Source organism: Citrus sinensis, chromosome 2, assembly GCF_022201045.2.
Source record: "Citrus sinensis cultivar Valencia sweet orange chromosome 2, DVS_A1.0, whole genome shotgun sequence".
NCBI lineage: Eukaryota > Viridiplantae > Streptophyta > Magnoliopsida > Sapindales > Rutaceae > Citrus > Citrus sinensis.
This window is the reverse complement of record NC_068557.1, coordinates 29303096-29323194: the sequence shown is the minus strand read 5'-3', so window position 1 is coordinate 29323194 and position 20099 is coordinate 29303096. Positions and strand designations below refer to the sequence as shown.

General features: G+C 33.2%; 3 protein-coding genes across 3 annotated transcripts; 1 reads left to right on the top strand and 2 right to left on the bottom strand.

The window, feature by feature from the left end:
* The first annotated feature begins 451 nt into the window (after nt 1–451).
* LOC102577955 (sugar carrier protein C) lies at nt 452–3483 on the top strand. The gene is made up of 4 exons (XM_052434806.1): nt 452–721; nt 842–1164; nt 2066–2695; nt 2797–3483. The coding sequence occupies exons 1-4, from the start codon at nt 589–591 to the stop codon at nt 3277–3279; spliced, it is 1569 nt and encodes a 522-aa protein (XP_052290766.1). The 5' UTR covers nt 452–588; the 3' UTR covers nt 3280–3483.
* Nucleotides 3484–9391: 5908 nt separating this feature from the next.
* LOC102630900 (vesicle-associated protein 4-2) lies at nt 9392–11858 on the bottom strand. Its single transcript, XM_006467843.4, has 7 exons — nt 11291–11858; nt 10648–10718; nt 10448–10529; nt 10214–10332; nt 10055–10132; nt 9783–9902; nt 9392–9692 (listed from the first exon to the last, which is right to left on the bottom strand). The coding sequence occupies exons 1-7, from the start codon at nt 11547–11549 to the stop codon at nt 9633–9635; spliced, it is 789 nt and encodes a 262-aa protein (XP_006467906.1). The 5' UTR covers nt 11550–11858; the 3' UTR covers nt 9392–9632.
* Nucleotides 11859–16028: 4170 nt separating this feature from the next.
* LOC102631200 (uncharacterized) lies at nt 16029–16867 on the bottom strand. Its single transcript, XM_006467844.4, has 2 exons — nt 16417–16867; nt 16029–16302 (listed from the first exon to the last, which is right to left on the bottom strand). Exons 1-2 carry the CDS (start codon nt 16681–16683, stop codon nt 16135–16137), a joined length of 435 nt encoding a protein of 144 aa, XP_006467907.1. The 5' UTR covers nt 16684–16867; the 3' UTR covers nt 16029–16134.
* Between the last annotated feature and the right edge of the window lie 3232 nt (nt 16868–20099).

Below are 20099 nucleotides of genomic sequence, written 5' to 3'. Positions count from 1 at the left end.
CTAACTAATCGTTATTTGTCACCGACCCTTTATTTTCTATAACAGTAATGATGGTTTTGTATTGGTAGATCATTATTTCCTTACAAGGAAAAAAATTAATTGATTCCCATTACTTGAATTTTTAATACCAGCGTCCCCACCGTCCGATGTGAAACTTAATTTGTTAAGTCGATTTTGTAGGACCATCCAACGGCGGAAAAGTGAAGGAGACTTGGGGGACAAAGAGAATAGTTCGTTCAGTTGTTACTTATTATATCATTACTCGTTTACTCATATTCTGTTAAAAATCATCCTTATCAGAAAAATAATTGGTGACACCCCCCACATATTAAGAAATTAGAGTTGATTCACAATTAAGATAATAATTATAGTTGACAGCTCAACAGTCGTCCGCCACCTAAGAAAATAGGAAGACATTTCTCTATATATACACTTGCCAAGCTTGTCTAAAAGCTCTGTATCTTCTTTCTTTATTGCCTGCTTACTCTTTAGTCTCCAATTTTCTTGTTTATTTTCTTCTTCTTCTTCTCCGTGTCATCGTTTCTTTATCTTCTTAGAATTAAGAAAAAAAGGAAAAGGCTGAAAAAAATGCCTGCTGTTGGAGGATTTGATAAGGGTAACGGGAAAGAGTACCCTGGAAACCTCACCCCATACGTGTTAGTAACATGTATTGTTGCTGCCATGGGTGGCCTCATCTTTGGTTATGATATTGGGATTTCAGGTAATTAAATTTAGTTTTGAACAGAAGGGTACCTTTTTTTTTTCCCCCGGTTTCTATTTGTTTGATTTAGGCTAATAATGATGGTTTTAATTTCATGACGGGAAATGGGAAATGTAACAGGTGGTGTGACCTCAATGCCTTCATTTTTGAAGAAGTTTTTCCCGTCGGTGTACAGGAAGCAACAGGCGAACGAGTCAACGAATCAGTACTGTCAGTATGACAGTGAGACGTTGACTATGTTCACGTCGTCGCTTTACTTGGCTGCTCTATTATCATCACTGGTGGCGTCAAGGGTGACGAGACAATTCGGAAGAAAACTTTCTATGTTTTTCGGCGGTATCCTGTTTCTTGCCGGTGCCTTGCTCAATGGCTTCGCCCAAGCCATTTGGATGCTTATTGTTGGCCGACTTTTGCTCGGTTTCGGCATCGGTTTCGCTAACCAGGTAACTTTTCATTTGATTCTGATTATTCCTTTTTGTTTGGATCGAGAGATTGGTATGTTTTTTAGATTTTTTTGGTTGTCTCTGTTTTTGTTATTGTTATTCACAAGTTCTGTGAACAGGACAAGAAAATGTGCTGTCCGAGCCAAATAAGAATCTCTATAATTCCCTCCGTGAATTATTTCACTTGTTGTCTCATGTGTTTGTCCATAAAACATGTCCTTTTGTGTTATTATTATTACTTTTATTGTTTTGGGGTTGTATTGTGCTCTTCAGATCTGTTTTCCAATGGTTTCCTTCCCTTAGATATCACACAGTTTCTTGCCTGCAAAACGACAACAATTTGTTTTTAAACATAAACTTGTCTTTGCTTTTACCCACTTCTGATCATTAATTTTCTAGATATTCAGTTCCGAGTTTCTTTCAAAATCAGTGTTATTGATCTGTTTGGTTGATGAGAAAACGTAGGAAAATAAATGGAGATAATATAGAGTAATTGATTACAAGTTGGGACTTGGTTTATGTTAAATATTACTTTTTCAAAGTCGTCCATGGCTTATTTTTCTTCGCAAATGACATGTTGTGTGGAATCTTTTTCCGTGAGTGTTTACTTCTTGCTGCAACGTCGTTGAGTACAAAATCGAAAGTTGATAGCTTGCTCTTATTATTATATTAATTATGCAAGCTGTATTCTTCTTGTTTTATCTGGGCTTAATTTGCGTGTTCAACAGTTACGCTCTGTCTTTATTGGTGAAAACAGGGCATGTTGACATAACTTGTGGGGTCTCCTAGGAAGACCTTTTTGTTATTTATTTATAATTTAATTATTTTATGATTAATTGATTAAGACACAGTAATTTGGAGTTTTAACTAATTGATTATGTGGTTCTGATTGTAATTACAGTCCGTGCCACTCTACCTCTCTGAGATGGCTCCATACAGATTCAGAGGTGCTTTGAACATTGGGTTTCAATTATCAATCACAGTTGGAATTCTTATAGCAAATGTGTTGAACTACTTCTTTAATAAGATTCATGGTGGCTGGGGATGGCGTTTGAGTTTAGGTGGTGCCATGGTCCCTGCTCTTATCATCACCGTCGGTTCAATGATCCTTCCGGACACACCAAATTCTATAATTGAACGTGGTCGGCACGAAGAAGCCAGGGAGGAACTTAGAAAAGTTCGCGGTGTTAATGATGTTGAAGAAGAGTTTAATGACCTTGTTGCAGCTAGTGAAGCATCTAGGCAAGTAGAACATCCTTGGAAGAATTTGTTACAAAAGAAGTATAGGCCTCACCTCACAATGGCCGTTTTAATTCCCTTCTTCCAGCAGTTTACTGGCATTAATGTCATTATGTTTTACGCCCCGGTTTTGTTCAACACAATTGGTTTCGGTAGTGATGCTTCACTCATGTCTGCCGTGATCACTGGTATTGTCAATGTTGTTGCAACCATGGTATCAATATATGGTGTTGATAAGTGGGGACGAAGGTTTCTTTTCCTCGAAGGTGGTGTTCAAATGTTAATATGCCAGGTACTTGATTTTCTTGTAGCAGTTATAGTCATTCTGTTTCTGACCCACTAGCTCTTGTTACTTTTGTTCATGTGACGCTAACTCATTATCTGTTTGCGAAGGCTGTTGTTGCTGCTTGCATTGGTGCTAAATTTGGAATTGATGGGAATCCTGGGGAGCTGCCGAAGTGGTATGCAATTGTTGTAGTGCTTTTCATCTGCATATACGTTGCTGGATTTGCCTGGTCCTGGGGTCCTCTTGGATGGTTGGTGCCTAGTGAAATCTTCCCACTCGAAATACGATCAGCGGCACAGAGTGTGAATGTTTCTGTCAACATGTTGTTCACATTCTTGGTTGCGCAAGTGTTCTTGAACATGCTGTGCCATCTCAAGTTTGGCTTGTTCCTTTTCTTCGCGTTCTTCGTGCTGGTGATGTCATTCTTCGTCTACTTCTTCTTGCCGGAGACCAAGGGAATTCCGATTGAAGAAATGGGTAGAGTGTGGAAGACTCATTGGTTCTGGTCTCGTTATGTCGGTGAAGATGATTTTGTCCCCGGTGGAAACGTGGAAATGCACAAAGGAAGCAATGCTACCAAGAATGTGTGATCAACAACAACAACTCTGGAATTTATTTTCCGTTTTTCATTTTTCTACTTTGTAACAGTAAATACTATTGGTTTCTAAACGCCAAGGTTCTTGAACTTTGGTTCCTAATTTTATCATCTCAATACAGAAGTGAATTCTATGTAAAACTCTACCGGCAGCTTATTAATGTCAATTACGTAGCACAAATAATTCATGTTATCTTCATATTCGGTGACTTGTGTTCCTGTTTTAGTTCAGTGTAACTTTGCTCTTCTCCGTTGCGCATTTCCATACCAATAACACCGCATCAGAAACAATAGACAGAGTAAACACAACCAAACATATTTTTTTCATCTGAACAGTGAGAACAAAAAATTTTTCATCCTTCACAATACCAAATTACAAAGGCATCATAAATTTAAGGGACATAATAATAGGAGGACTAAATACTTCAGCATTGGCTTAGGTCCATAATTTTTTCACTTTATTATTATTTTTTAAGCAAAATCTCCATGGTAGAGTCTGAGCATAATTTACTCTCAGGCGAATAATTTTCAAGCACTTTTATCTAGTGTTACTTTATTTAAATCCTGAGGAAGATAAGGTACTAAAAAAAATTAATTTAAGATTTATCCACTGCTTTACTTTTTTAGTAAATAGAAAAGGTAAAATAATATTTTAAAAGAGTCCAACTGTCCAAGCATACTTTGCACTTTGGAACCAGCTTCGGCGGCGTCACATCTTCCGCCAATCTGTGCCTTTGCGCCAAAATTTTAGAATTTTTTTTTTTTTGAGAAGAAAATTTTAGAAAAAATTAAATGGGAAAGATTTGTATTGCAAATGTGTTCGGTCTTGATATTGATTCCTTATTTCAACAAGATTCACGTAAATATTTTTATTATTTTTTTAGTTAATAATCATATTTGAATGTAATTAACGCTAGGATAATTATTTATGTAAGGAATCATAATTCTCTTATGATCTGATCATGTCATGAGTAAATAATTCAATTATTAATTGGTAGTTAATAAATAAAAAAAATAAAAGAAGTTAAATTTTATCCGTACACTATTACTAAAAGACACATGACAGAAAATCTTTAAAAATTCAGTAAAACTTAGATCAGGAGAAAATCATATTCATTATGTAAGATGTGTGGTTGTTCATTTTAAAAAAAAAATTAAAACATATAGTCCAAACATTAAGTTCTGATTCCATTAAGCCCCCAAGGGCATAGTCGGGTTAATTGCAGTGCAACTGTAATTTCTATCAAAACCCGAATTCGATTCTTAAAGGTAATAAAAGAGGTAAAAAAATATATTTGAGCTTGCCCACCTCCTTCATCTTTAAAAAAAATTCCATTAAAAAGAAAGAAAAAGTATTAAGCTTCAATTATTCTATGCGAATTCGTACAACATCTTTAATCTCGGTCATTTCATGGGTCGCTATAATTAATGGATAATGGCATTCAGTGAAGATAAAATCACATGGTTGATATGATAGCTTTTGCGAAAATTCAACCCAATTATCCATTAAAACCCAAAAAAAAGCAGAGCACATCCGAAATCCACAACTTTATTGCAAGTAGTTTCTCATGATGTTTGTGCGGCATTTTCTTTATGCTTCAAAATAGTGAGATTGCAAGACCTTTTTGGGACAAGTGTGAGGGTGAATTTTAGTCGAAAGTGCAAGAAACGATGCACAACCAAATCTTTTTGGGGGCGGAAAAAAAGGTGATAGCTTATCAATTTGGTCACGGCCTTGCAATGAAACAAAAGAAGAATCGCATGACTAGTCATTAATTATTTTGGGCAACTTTTGCCTCACAGATTTAGATTGAGATGGAATTGGATAAAGTGAATTTGTTATCTTATTTGTTACTTATTCCACCACCTCTCTCTCCCCAATTAACGTGGGAATCATATATATATATATATATTTTTCAATTTTATTTCCTCTAACTTATTGTGTGCCAGCTATTTCAACTATTTGAGAGGGAATAATATACTACTTGTAAAAATTTTAAAAAATATTATAGAATTGGTCCAATCCAGTTTATGAAGCTATGTGCTGTTGTACCCACTTTCAGTTTTGATGGGCTTCTAAGTGAACTGCTATAATTCTAAGTCACCCCAAGAAAACGGATGGCCTTGAAGAATTTCTGATTAGTAATGCCCTTATTTGTATCAGAAGCCTAAGGCCCAGCTTTTCCTTCATTAAATTAAAGAATAATACTTGGTTTCTTGAATTCTATCTAAATAAATTCAATGACCTTTTTTTTTTTTTAATCGCACTCTTACTATGAAAAATTTATTAACCCTTCTCACAGTTATTGAATAATGTCTCAAGAGAGTGATGTGTTTAGTATAAGGAAACAAAAACACGAAAGTCATTACTTGTAATGCTATATGAAACTCAAATTCAATGGATATTAATGAGTGTAAAATTGAGAGTATTTTTGGAGAGTTACAATCCACCCCCTATAATATGTACATACACAAAAAAAAAAAAATCAATTTAAAAAATAATCTAGAATTAAAATTCGATATGAGTTTACAACGTTATAAACTCGTTCTAAAATTTAATTCCAAGCCTTGTTATCATAATAATAATAATAAGAAGAATAATAATAATTATTATTATTATTAGGATATTCTCATTTTAATAAATTGAAAATACTATTAAGAGATTTTTTCAATATATTAATAAACAAAAAATATAATTTTTAGTATATTAAAATTTATATTTTTTATACTTTAGTAACATCTAACTTCAGAATAATAAAGCCACCCGCTGAGACATGAGTGCACATTTTTTTTTTCTTTTTCCAAATTTCAAGCTCTCAAATAAAAACAGGAAGCAAATTCTTATTGACTTTATTTGAACTAGCGCTAGGCACTAGAAGAAGCATACAGAACACGTGCTCGTTAACATGACAAAAGAAATGACCACAAATTCGAACAAAATGAAACTCAATAACACGGATAATTTAGAAGGCATTCTCAATCTCTGATTAGTAGGTGGCAGTTTAATTAATTAAGCGCTGCCGGCAACACAAAGCCATTGACCGACGAAGATGGCATCACAGTTAATATTGGGGTTGATGGCAAGAAAAACGTCGGTGCTCAAGTTGAACTCCTCTGTAACGTTGGAGCAAGTATCGCCTTCCTGGGCACCATACACCGAATCACAAGTTGGAGGAGACGTTTCGAGCCCACCTGCATGCACATTCCGTACGTATTTTCATCAATAAACAAATTAATCACGATATACAATTAAGCACGTTGTCATCAAGTTCGTTTATAAGAAAATTATAAATTCCAATGTCTAATATTAAAGTAGTGCTAACCGGCGAACGTGCGGCTTTCAGCCATGGAGACAATGAGGAGAAGAGCAAGGACCAAAGCCAAGCTGCGGAAAACAGAGGTTTTGTTGCTGGCCATTTCTTGATTAATTAATTTCTGTATTTGCTTACGTTAATTGAAAAAACTCTCTCTTTTTGTGATCTGTGTTATGAATTCCTTGAAGCCTCATCTATTTATAGTAAAAGCACCATGGAAAAGACAGAAGAAACCGTCTATTTTCCAGTTATACGCAGTTAATTATGCGTAGCCGGCTTCTGAAATTGATACAAATAATTTAAAACAACCTCAAAACTAACTGTTACCGACTGTAATTTAATTAAGAATGAATTGGCGGAGTACACAAAAATTGAAAGCAAACTATGCTGCTTGCGTTGCTTTCCCATCATCATCATTCATCAACAAGGGATTTGTATTTACATTCGTGAATTGCTGGCCACGGTTACAATGAAAATAAAAAATTGAAAAAAAAAAAGAAAAGAAAAAGGAACTTTCTCTAATTCTGGCTTGTGCATCATTAACGTATTGGATCTTAAGGGAGAGGCTAACTTTGTGCCCAGCAATTCAAGTACATTACTCTCTGGAGAGAATCTTCAGCCTGATGATTTATCTTGTTCTCTTTATCACCATTTCTAACAAAAAAAACCTTATCTTTGTTATTGCTTACACTATTTTTTTTTCTCTATACTGCTTGGCCTTCCGCCGGTCCTACACTAGCAGCTGCCTTGCAGTCTCTTGTAATTACATAATTACTCATTGCTTTTGCAATTCTTATGTACCAACTTCTTTTCACTTATTATTTTTGTGATTTCAATCGTCTCTCTTGTTTCTTCAAGTGCGCGTGTGCGGGGAGAAGATGATGAAGCTGCGCACAGGCACAGTGCACGCGTGTATAGAGAACAAGTGAATAGTTTCAGTTGGCGATCCAGGAAATTAAAGTCGGTTTTGTGTTATCTGGAAAATTATTTGAAGAAACTAAATCCATTTGTGACAACCATGGTTTTGAAGATAATACGATATAACCAAAAATGTTTTATTAAATCGACCAAAATTAAATATATTTTCTTTTCTTTTCTATTTTTTGACCAAAACTGAATAAATATTTCTTCTTTGAAATATCTTTTATGAACTCTGTGTTCGAGATTTTGCAGATCGAATAATGAAGACAACCGCGGCGGTCATATTTGTGTGAGAATATTAATAGGGGTGACGTTTACAAATTAAAATAGGAAATAGAGAAATTATCAGTCATATATTTTTAAATGACACCCGTATCAAATGTGTGTGAATATTTTTTAAGTGTATCACTCGTATATCCTAAGTTGACAAAACACTTCGGCCGTCCACCAATCTGTTAACTTCTGTTAGAAAGTTAATATAATTGTGACAAATTGACTATTTTGCCATTTAAACTCAAAATAAGGTAAAAAGATAAATTTACCCCCAAAAATTAACGTAAATTTTCAATACAACTTTTTTTTTTAATTTTGTTATTAACAATACATTTTTTTATTTTATTATTAACAATATATTAATGGTACATAATATTAACAATTATTCATAAAAAATATCTATTTTATACCATAAAATTTTATTAACAACATATTATTTACAATTATACATATCACACCACAAAAAATTTCAGTTGGAGCTTGGAGGAGTAGATCTTCAAAAATTTAGGTTAAATTTTGGAGGAGTAAATTCAGTTGTAAAGTAGTTTTTTTTTTACAATTATTAACAATTATCTGATAAATAGAATGACATGTCATTTTTATTAATATATATCATATGACATGTCATTTTTACTAGGTAAATGGGATGATATGTCGTTTTTGTTAATCAAAGTTTCGATCATCTTAAAAGACTAGATTATCCTTACGATGTCAACACTTGCAAACCGAAGTTAACGGATTAGTGGACGGCAGAAGTGTTTTGCCAACTTAGGGTATATGAGTAATACACTTGAAAAATGTTCACACACGTTTAATACGAGTGTCATTTAAAGATATATGACTGATAATTTTCCATTAAAATACTCAACAATGAAGGAAAACTTAAGAAAGTAGCCGACCAACCATCTTTTTCTACGTAAAATCTAGCTACAATCTGTTTTTATGTTATTTAAACAAGATGTGGTGGAATCAAACAACTTTTTTTTAAGAAAAATATATATTCCCGCGTATAAAATCTGGAGCGTGCGAGTGCGACGAGCAAATGTCCACAAAACTCCGAGAAGAGAGGATGGCGTATAGCAGCCAAGCAGAGATCGGTCATCTTATTGTCTGCTTCCGATCAGACAAAATTTGAGTGCCAGTAGTTTTGGCGCTCTGCTAAGGCGCCAACCTATACCGCAAATTACAATCACAGAGGCACATATATTTCAGAGGACGATCGAAAACTTCAAAGCTCACAATCGGCTGCGGCTATCTCCCCTTTGAGACAGTATACTTGCACAAGTTTGCATTAACAGCCCAGTCGGGCATTTTTGGTGCAAGGTTACCATATTATAGGCCACCAAGGGGGAAAGTTTTGCTGTTAATATTCCCTACGCTATGCATTGCAAGTTACCTTGCTAGGAACTTGAGATAAAAGGCACCGCACAAATCAACTATTTGAAAACAATGCTTCAGAGAGTCCTCTTCCACCCATTTTTCCTCATTTCATGATAATCCTACGGGGTAAGCTGCCGAACTAAACTGAGTGAAACTAACCAACTACAATATCACTAGTCATTTTATTCAATGACACTGCTCCATGCTAACAGACCAGACTTAAGAGCACTACACATAGGGCCGATTTATTCTTGAAAGCAAGAGAATCAAAATTATGGCATGTACAATATGAATTTAGCAAGATTATAACATCTCAAATTACAACAATTCAACTCACATTTTTACAACAATGTTTTTAGTTTTCCTAAATGATTTCTTATGCAAAGATACATTGTTCACCTCACAAGGAAGATTTGGGAGATACACTCAACACGAAAAAGCAAACAGAATATCAAGTGCTCTATACTGAGTCTACTCCTTCAACTTGCTGTCGCGCAAGGTATCTTTCTCTTCGCTCTTTCTGCACAAAAAGGAATAGATGGACGTGGATGTAAAATAGTATGAGAAATAGTTTTCAAATGTAAAGTTCAGAAGCTTTAAGATAACACACCCATTCATCTATGACAAGCCCTTCCCCAATAATCCTTGGACCCGTATCTTCTGGTGGCTTCTTGCGAGCTGCAACGGCAGCATCAGCATCTGCCAACTGGCGCTTCAATTTTTCAAGAGCCTTCAAGAAATAATGAGACACAACCGCATAAATCAGCAACCTCAGAGCATCTGTTTTTCTATATTATTGGTTTTTCCTTTTTCTTTCTTGATGAAGGATTGATTTTTATTTTACACTTATTCGTCACATGAATATAATAGTGTCGTACTTACAGGTTCAGGACGCTCTGGATTTAGAAAAACAACCCGCAATATTTGCTCTGCAGCTGTTTGATCCTTTTGCTCATCAAACTGCATTCAACAAAATTACATGAGATATAAAGAATAATGACAATCAGCAAAAGTCTCAATTGTTGGCAATGTTCAACATACCAGCTCAGGGACATAGTCTACATCCGCTTTCACCTTCATGCTAATTATTTTAAACTTATCTCTACTCTTTTGATACATCGGTTTTTCATTGTTCTCTGGAAGCTCCACAAACTTGAAAACTAGCACATCATGCAAAATCAAGCACAGGCAATGGTTTACATGTCAATTGTGTCCCAAACACTAGTACAATTCAAATTGAAGGCAAACCATTTAAGTTCACAAACAGATGGTTACCGGTTGCTATGAGACTCTCGCCTGGTGCAAGAATAGCACCTGGAGGACGCATGAAACAGCTTTTTGGTGCTGTTGTTTGAAACTAAAGCAAGAGAGCAAACAACTTGTTCAGTTATTCAGTAACAATGACAAGAAGCTCATAAATGTTAAAAAGTCTAACAAAAAACACATAAAAGGAAAGGCACAAACTCTAGCTTCACCTTGAAAGCCACATGCGACTTGCTTGTGTTCTTTATCTTGATTGCACTCCTGACCTGCTTGCCAGCCTCATCTTGAAAGAAAATAGACGACATAAATCATGAAAAAATTCAGAATTAAATTAGAATCACAATAGTCAAATAAACCGAAATTTGAAATGCTACATCAAACTTGCTAAATAAGCATGCAACTAATAAAAATAAATAAATGAGGGTCTCTTTTATTATGATTTAGCCAAATAGCAACCCAATCACTTCCTCACCCACATAAGCGGGCTGGACTTCCCAGAGCTCTTATTTTCGACACAACAAATTTTACCGTTTCGACTAGATAGCACCCGCACCTGAAAAGTTATTTTCATATTCCACTAACTAAACTTGTTCAAATCTAGCTGGGCTTACTAAATTTCTCTCATTAGTGACGTGAAATTCTTGTCATTAACTAAAAATATTTGTCTTGCTTTCTATCTTTTTCATGCTATCTAATTTCTAATTTGATTTGTTTTTCAACTGTAAATGATATAGAGTAAAATTCTAATTATTTCGGTACTGCTCTACTAGCAGTAGCAGTTGCGTTTTCTAGCAGTTCATTTGAGGAATTAAACGTGACCATTTTTCGAAAAATGAAAAAAATTATAGCACTTACAGGGAAAGTAGAGCTTATTGGCAGGATCAAGCTTGAGACGGCGCCGTTTGGGTAGAAGTGATCGTGCAACGGAAGAAACCGAACTGGAACCATGCGTTTTCGATCCCTCTACTTGTTGGTTACTTTGATTCTGGTGTTGATGAGAGGCTGAGGAAGACGTCGACGTCGTGTTTGAGCTGTTTCCCGACTGTCGAAACGGCAGCTTGAAGAAGCCCCAGCCTTTACTATCAGACGCGGATTTTCGGTCAGCTATCGCCATTTCTTCTCTCGCCGGAAATCAGAGCGTACGCTGCGGCGTCGTTTGCTTTGACCGCTGTTTGTTATTTTCGTCAATCAAGGTGCCGAGAGACAAATTGAACTGAATTTAATTAGCCGCGTTGGCGTCCGCGTCCGTTGCCTTTACTTTTCTTCACAGGTGTTTGGTACTTCTTAGCGGGGCCGGGAACAAGAAAGAAGTACCGAAAAATGGCTTAATAACGACGTCGTATTCTTTGAGGTTGACTTGACGTCTGACTTTGTTTAAAAGTTGGTACCGCTAGGTTCGGGTTTAATAATGGAATTAATCGCCAAATGACAGGTTCTAGCAGCTGTTTAATTAAATTAATGAGAAAATCAAAGAGAAGAAGTTTCGTGTATTTCGAAGTGGGACAACCATGAAATCAACTGAAAAAATAGTTTGGCTTACCGTTTCTTCCACTCTCTTATTCGAGGAAAATTTTTGGGTGATTTTGTAATATTCTCACTTTTATATTCAAATTTTGTTATATATATATATATATATATATATGGATCTACGGTACCACTGCTTTTGTCTTTTGTGTGAGCACCTCTTTCACTTATTTTTATTTAAACTTTACTTTATAAATATTAAACTAATTTATATTGCATCCATATGAATATTTTAATTAGCACCTTATACTATTCATTATTTATAAATTTTTATTCTATATTGCACTTGTATCACAATACCCCCTCTCTTTGTCACAATACTCGCGAACCCGACCCAGATTCCGTTTCCGTTTCCGTTTCCGGCCACTTCACCATCCAAGGTTGGTACTGATCGGAAGATCCTGCGACACCGGTCATCCCCAGGCTGTCCTTGTCGTAAAAATAACCGGGTCAACCCGAACCCTCTAACCTGACCCAAATTTCATTTCCATTTCCGGCCACTCCACTGGCCAAGGTTGGTACCTATCGGAAGCTCGTGCGATGCCGGTCATTTCCATATCATCCTTGTTACCAGAAAGCGTTTGGAAAGATGTTGATCGAAGCCACGGAATCACCGCTTCAATTCGCAGCGATTTCGCCAATTTCCGGTAACGCCACCACTTAGGTTTTGTTCCTCACAATTCCCTCTATCTTTTCAGGCCAACCACAGCCACCGGGGGAGCCGATTTGCCGTTGATCGGCTGTTGAAGGATTAACTTAATATTTATGAATAAAAATGAGTAAAAGGGGTTCTATGAAAATTTACAGTAGTGCTGGTACAAATGACAAAAGCAGTGATACAGAACCACTGTGGTACTATAGGTGAATCCTATATATATATATATGACTTTTTTATACTATAGGCCTTTTTTTTAAATGCAAATAATCGTTAATCCGTACGACTTAATAGAATAAGTGTAAACACATTATTAAATTGTAAATTTTATAATTCATTGAAAAATAATTTTATTAAACAATACAGCTTAACAACGTATCCGTATTTTTTAAAAATAAAGATAATCGTACCAGATTGATATATATATATAATGGTATGCACACACAACTAACAAATCGCAAATAAATAAAAAATAATAAAATTGCAGAAACAATAAAAATCTTTTCCTCATTTGAATTCTCCAATGACCAATCAATTGTTAGGTATGGGCAGATTAAATCAAAATTGATGACTGATAATTGAAATTTCAAAACAAAAGCCTCTTCAGTTTGATATCGACGCGAAGCCACAATTCTTACATAATGGGTCGTGGGTAGGTCAAAATTGCCATAATTTCCAAAAAAAAAATAAAAATCGTAGTATGCAACCCAAAAAAAAAAAAAAAACTGTTAACATGATAAAGAGTATTTTACCTTGCGTAATAGGTCGTTGGAACCAAAGTCGCAAGTTGTCCTGCTATGTACCTAACAATTGTAACATTATGTGAGCACCGATTGGAAATGAGATACGAATGTTATAGAAATTCAAGGATTCTAGGCGGAATTGGAGAGTGGAGACATAGAATGGTTGGCATCCTTGACAATGCATCCTGTTCAACTTACATCTTAATATATATACAGAGAGAGAGAGAGAGAGAGAGAGAGAGAGAGAGAGTACAAAAAAGTATAATCACTTACACCGCACCCCGTGTCTTTTAAAAATCGTAAGTTCAGATGACAAATGTATTTTATGTTGACCTCAGATTAAAAATCAATACAAACTCAATTCACGTTAATTTTGAATATAAATCATCAAATGTTAGTCATAGATAACTATGGATTTAAAGTCAATATCTATCGGACGATTCATATGAAAGATCCACATAAAACAAATGATAATCAACTTGGAAATGTTGATAAATAACAACACATGGTTACTAACAAAACCATGTGCTAGGAACTCAAATACAAAAAAAAAAAAAAAAACAATTATCAAATCTAATGATCCAAATCAAATTAAGAAAACAAATAGTAAGGATTCATATATGAAACAAACTTTCCTGCCAATCTCTCATCACTCAATCTATAAATAAGAGCCAAAAAATTGAGAAATGATCTTTCGGCCAATTTTCGAAGCAAATCAAAAGAAATTCAAATTTAAAATAATTCTCAACCTCCAAACACTAAATTGAGTGTTAGAGTATTTTTTGCAGACACATGATCAAGCTCAATCAATGAAAATCTATGAGAATTCTAAGTTACATTGACAACCTACAAAGAATTTAACACCTTCAATTATCTAATAAGGAGTTTCTTACTGAATTTAACACCTTCAATTATTTAATAAGAAATTTCTTACTTTAATATAGTAAGAAATAAGGTAAAAGACAAAAAATAAAATTTAATATACTATATGACAAGCATACATACACTGTGTTTTTTTTTTTTTTTTTTAGCTCATCCCTTATTTGAAAATTTAACTATCTATCAAGGATCGCTTACTTTAATAAGGGCTTAGTTAAAGGATAGAAAAATAAAAATCTCAATACACTACATAACAAAACAAAGTGCATTAAAATGTACGTTTTTCTTATCTTTTAAAAGATCCCCCAAATTATTAAAGTGAGGGATAAACTAAAAAATAAGTAAAACATATATTTCAATGCAAATATTTTTTCATTTAGTGTATTAGAATGCTTCTTTCTTATCTTTTAATTTATCCCTTATTTTAATAACTTAAGGGATCGATAATTGAAAATATATAAAATAATTCTCCAATAAAGACATTCTCATTTTAATAATGTAAGGATGTCAATAAATACAAAAAAAAATCATATTTCAATGCACTATTAAACAAAAAAATTATAATTTACATTAAAATATGTATTTTTAAATATTTTAATGATGTCATTTCCTCAACAGAGTAATTTTGAATAAGGATTCCTTCAATTTAACAAACTCTTCATTCTTGTACTTTAATAAGACACGGGAGCCCTTACCTAATAAGTTCTACATACGTACATGCAGAGTAATTTACTAATTTTTCCATAAGAGATCTCTTAATTTATTAAAGTAAAAACAAACTAAAAGACAAGAAAAATACAAACTCTAATGCAATATATTCTATCATGTAGTGTATTAAAATGTAGAGAGCCTCTAAGTTACACTTAGCATTTGCCTAAAATGTATATATTTTTTTCTTTTAGCTTGTTCCTTTTTAAACTAAAGCGGTTAGTTTCTAATGAGCAATCATGTTCTTTATTTAAAATGCAGATCACAATAGGAGTCAACGGACTCAAATCTAATGGCTCATTGTTTTTTTCATTTTAAAATTTGCACATGATAGGGCATATGCAGATTTTATGAGATAATGGCTTTAATTGGGAATCCTTAGTTTAATTAGTATACGGGATTCCTCATTAGAACCTAATTGTCTATATAATTATATATAAGAGATCTCTCACTTTATTAAAAGTAAGAGATAAGTTAGAAAACAAGACACACATACCTTTCAATGTAATATATTTTAGTTTTTATATTAATCACGAGGTATCATGGAGAGGGCCCTAACTGTGGGAGGCACCTTTAAGCCCATACCACAATCCAGACTATAAGTCCCCGCTCGAACCGGGAGGCACATGTTCTCCCAACAAAGGCGACTTCCCTGTGACTCGAACTGGGGAGCAAACTCAGTCAAGCCACTTAAGGGGACTCCATTGCCAGTGGAGCCAACACTTTGTTGGTTATAATATATTTTATTTTGTTATATATTGTAATATATATTCTTATTATCTTTTAAGAGATCTTTTACTTCAAAAAAGTATGACATCCCTATGTGTGTGTAGTTATAATTGATCTGGTTTATAATCTTGGATGTGAAAGTTATTACACCCAATGGTGTAATAACATAATAGAATTACATTATTGCTGTAATAGTTTTTCTTTCTAGAAAAAATGAAAAGAATTAAGCACTAAGTCAAAAGTTTTCTAAATAGGAGACCTATAGGATAAATTTTTAAAATGAAAATAAATTGGTTCCTTGTAAAATTGTCGAGCACAAGGGAAAAGAAAGAAAACTTCTAACATGCTCAATCAATTTGATAATAAAATGGCGTTTGATTGTATAACGTAAGCTAATATTCAAACAAACACATAGTCGGTACAATTTACATTGTCTAATTAAAGAGGGAAAGAGCTGGAGCTCAAAACTGGAAGTCAGAATCATCCCATTGAAGTACTGCGGACTCTGAATTCTGCTCCCTTCTCATCTTATCCTTCAAAAACCAGTCGCAAATCCTACCAGCATTCAGTTCCTCAATCGAACATCCTTCTTGCTCTGCTATCACTCTCAGTAGATTCAAAGATGATATCTGCATTTGCAGCAACAAGCACATACATTATACATAACATTAGATGTTATTTTAGACTGTAAATTCGGCTTTTTTTTTCTTTTTTTTTTATATAAATTAAATGGAAAGAGATACCGTTAAACGGCATAGAAATCGTTCGTGAGTGCGGAGACCAGATACTTCTACTAAGCCAGCTTCTTCAAGAGACAAGAAACTTCGCTTTTCTGTCTTCTTCTCTCCTTCTCCTTTTCCACTACATCCTCTTTTTGTCAATTTTCTTTTGTTACACAACTCGTTTACTTGGCCAAAGCTTGTTTGAGTTATTGTTACTGTCTGAAGCTTGGAGGGGCTGAAGATGAATGGTGATTGATGGTGGCTCTTAAAGGGTCTGAGAGAAGTCATACTACTTCTGTTACAGTCTAGTGTTATTTATTTATTAATTTCTTTTGTTTTTGAAATTTAAGTAGAAACTAGATAGAAGATGAGCATCAAAACGAAAAGCTTATCGGTTCTGGTTAATTGCTGAATTTGTGTGGTGGAGACTGGAGATCAAGTTAGAGCTTTTGGGCGGGCTAGTTGCCCAGTTTAATAATTGGGTTGGGTGAGTATTTGATAAACACTAATTATTATAATTTAAAAATTTTATTAATATAATTTTTATTTATATAATAAAAAATTTATTATATTTTTAATAATTTTATTAAAATTATTATTTAAAATTTATTTTATTATATATTATTATTTTTTATTTTATAATTATTTTTTTTTTCACAACAATAAAAACTTTTAAAATACAAAATCTCAATCCCAAACTCACCAAATATTTCTGTTATCTAGCTCTGATTTGAAGTATAGGGTTGCAGCAAAATATAAACACAAGGCATAATTGCAGCAAACCATTTTTTTGAACTCATTCTTTCTATTTATTTTTATTTAAAATGACTCTTAGATCTGAACACAGACGAGAGTGTTAAATTTGAAATCCTCAGTAAGAGAAAGACCTCGAATGAGATTCAACTTTGCCCAAAAGGCCAAAACTCTAGCAGTGTTTAGTTGCGATTTTCAGCAACTTTCCTCTTTAACAAATAGCAAACACGATCGTATTTAAATCTACAATCGCACCGGAGGCGAACCTTACTGCTCGACACAAATATAAAACAGTAATGATAATTAGTCTCCTTTATTTGCAAAGATGACATGTATACATACACACACACACACACACATAACTAGGGTTATACATACAAAAACGTGTTACAAGTTCTCTTGGACTGGCGTTACAAAATCACTTTGTTATGCTTCGACGCCGCGCGAGCTGCTGCTGCTAGCAACAATAAAACATCAATTGGGACCCCAACAGCTCAAGTACATGACGGTGCGAAGAGACTCCTCTGCCTGCCTAAGCTTCTCGCTTCTGGCAGACTTGAAAGCAGTGGAATCAGCAGCAGTGGAGAAACACCTTGCCTGCTTTGAAGAAGAAGAGCAAGCTGAAGCTGAATCTTTCAAAGACTTGAACGCTGAGTCGCCCTTCGATGCTTGGTCTCTCACCACCTGCATCAACCTCATTCCCGCTTGGTAACACAGCCTGCTTGTGTACCTCAAGCTCATCCAAAATCAATTACACACCAATTTTCAGATATACACAGATCAATTGCTAGACTGAAAACTAAACCCTTGTGATCAAGCTTCAATATTTTGAGAGGTTGAGGTTAATCAAGTGTTGTTCTATCATATATAATAGTAAAGCCAAAAGCCCATGTATTTTTTAAATCAACCGGCTATCAAAGATGATTTTATTGCTTCTTCAGCGGGAAAAGCTAAGAAAACTGGGGGCCGCTGGGGTCTTTATCCTGTTGGTCGATGCCACGTGTGAGTCTCCTGGGCATTTAGGATTTGGATAAGCAGATAAGGACAATTTCGATGTCTTGCTTGCGTGGGCTTGTTGGAAGCTTCCGTCTTTCTAATTCTCCGTTTATCGTTCGGTTAATTTGATTTCTTAAGATATTTTCAGCAGATGGATGTTGACTAAGAGGCGGCTTTTTTTTTTTTTCACTTAATGATTTAATTGATTTAATTTTAATTAGTTAAATTATTAAATTAATTTATTTATTTTATTTAATAAAAATTTCAGTCATTAAGTATTAAGTTACTAAGTTAATTTTTTTAACTTTTCACTTAATTTAAAAAAATCTTAATGATATCATTAAAAAATATTCTCTAAAATATTTCTATCTAATTCATTAATTTTTATCCTAATCTAAAATAAAACTTAATAATTAACATTATTACCCATTTCTATATAACTTATGATTATATATAGTGGTAAATTATTATTTTTTTATCTTTTTATTTTCTTTAAATTAGCATTATTTATCTTCATAATTTTTTATGAATATTTTTTTATATAAAAACATCACAAACTATAATAAAATTGATTAACATATATAATATAGAATATTAAAGAGTTTTATTTAATTGAATATGATTATTTGAGATGTTTATTATTTGTTTAACATTTATAATTTGTGAGGGTATAAATATAAAAATATTAGTTTTCAGATTTTTTTAGTTAAAAAAAAATAACTTAATATTTATTTTTAGCTATTCAGACAATATATATATAATTCATATTTAGACATTCAATTCTATTTAGAATTTAAACGAATTTAGGTGTATCAAGATTTCAGATAAAAAACAAATGCCACCTAAGAATCTACTTAGTATCCAGGCAATGTATGTTAAAATCATAATTATTGTAAAAAAAAGATTGTGAAATAAAAGTTGATTGGTTATGGTAAATATAATTATGAATAGTAATTTTGACAAAAATAAAAAATACTATAAATTTTTTATTATTTAATTATGAGATAAATTCAACTTAATTTTCAAATTATGATCATTGTTGTTTAATAAAATACTTTAATTTTGTTACACCTGTCCAACCATAATATCAAATAAGGCTTAAAATATTTATTCTAGTACCTGTGTGATATGATTTATCTAATGGTCATAAGTATTTATTTAATCTTACATACTCTTTTCAAATTTTTTGTTGTTGTTGTTTGGTTATTTTTTTAATAGAATTTTTGAAGATTAAATAAGTTATTTTACCTCTACTATCAAAAGTTTAAATCCTAAATTTTTGGAAACAAAGTTTAATTTTGTTAACATTAAAATATCTAAAATATTCTTTACTTATTTGATAATTCTATTTCATTTTTTTCGTAACACGCCTTTAAAAAAACTTGCCAATTAAAGCAATTTTATAATTTTTAATAAAAACTCTCAATATCATCCAAGCTCACTATGAACAAAAGATTTATTTGAAAAACTATATCCAATGAACATGTGAATAGCAATGCGAACCTCTTATTGTTTACTTTTAAATATTTGTATTTATTTTATGTAATATAGGTATCTTACATGAAGATGCTCTCCGGATTTTTGGTTGAGCCGCATTTGCTAGTAATGGATTGACTCTTAAGTTTTATTTAGTTTTTGCGCACATTTTTATTTTCTTTAATAATAATGATTAAGATGCCAACATCTCAACTTGAGTCTCAATTATTATATGGTATTTATCTTTTGAATAGTGAATTTTATGGCTAATAAATTTAATGTGTTCTATCATTTGTAAATGAATACCACATCATAAGAGATTTATGGTGCGTTTACTAAACTGAAAATCAGAATGTGCTCGAATCAAAATGAGCAGGAATGAGAATAAACTAGAATGAGAATGTGGAATGAAAATCAGAATAAGTTATTTACTTAAACTATAGGAATTAGAATCACAATAAACTACATTGCCATTAATA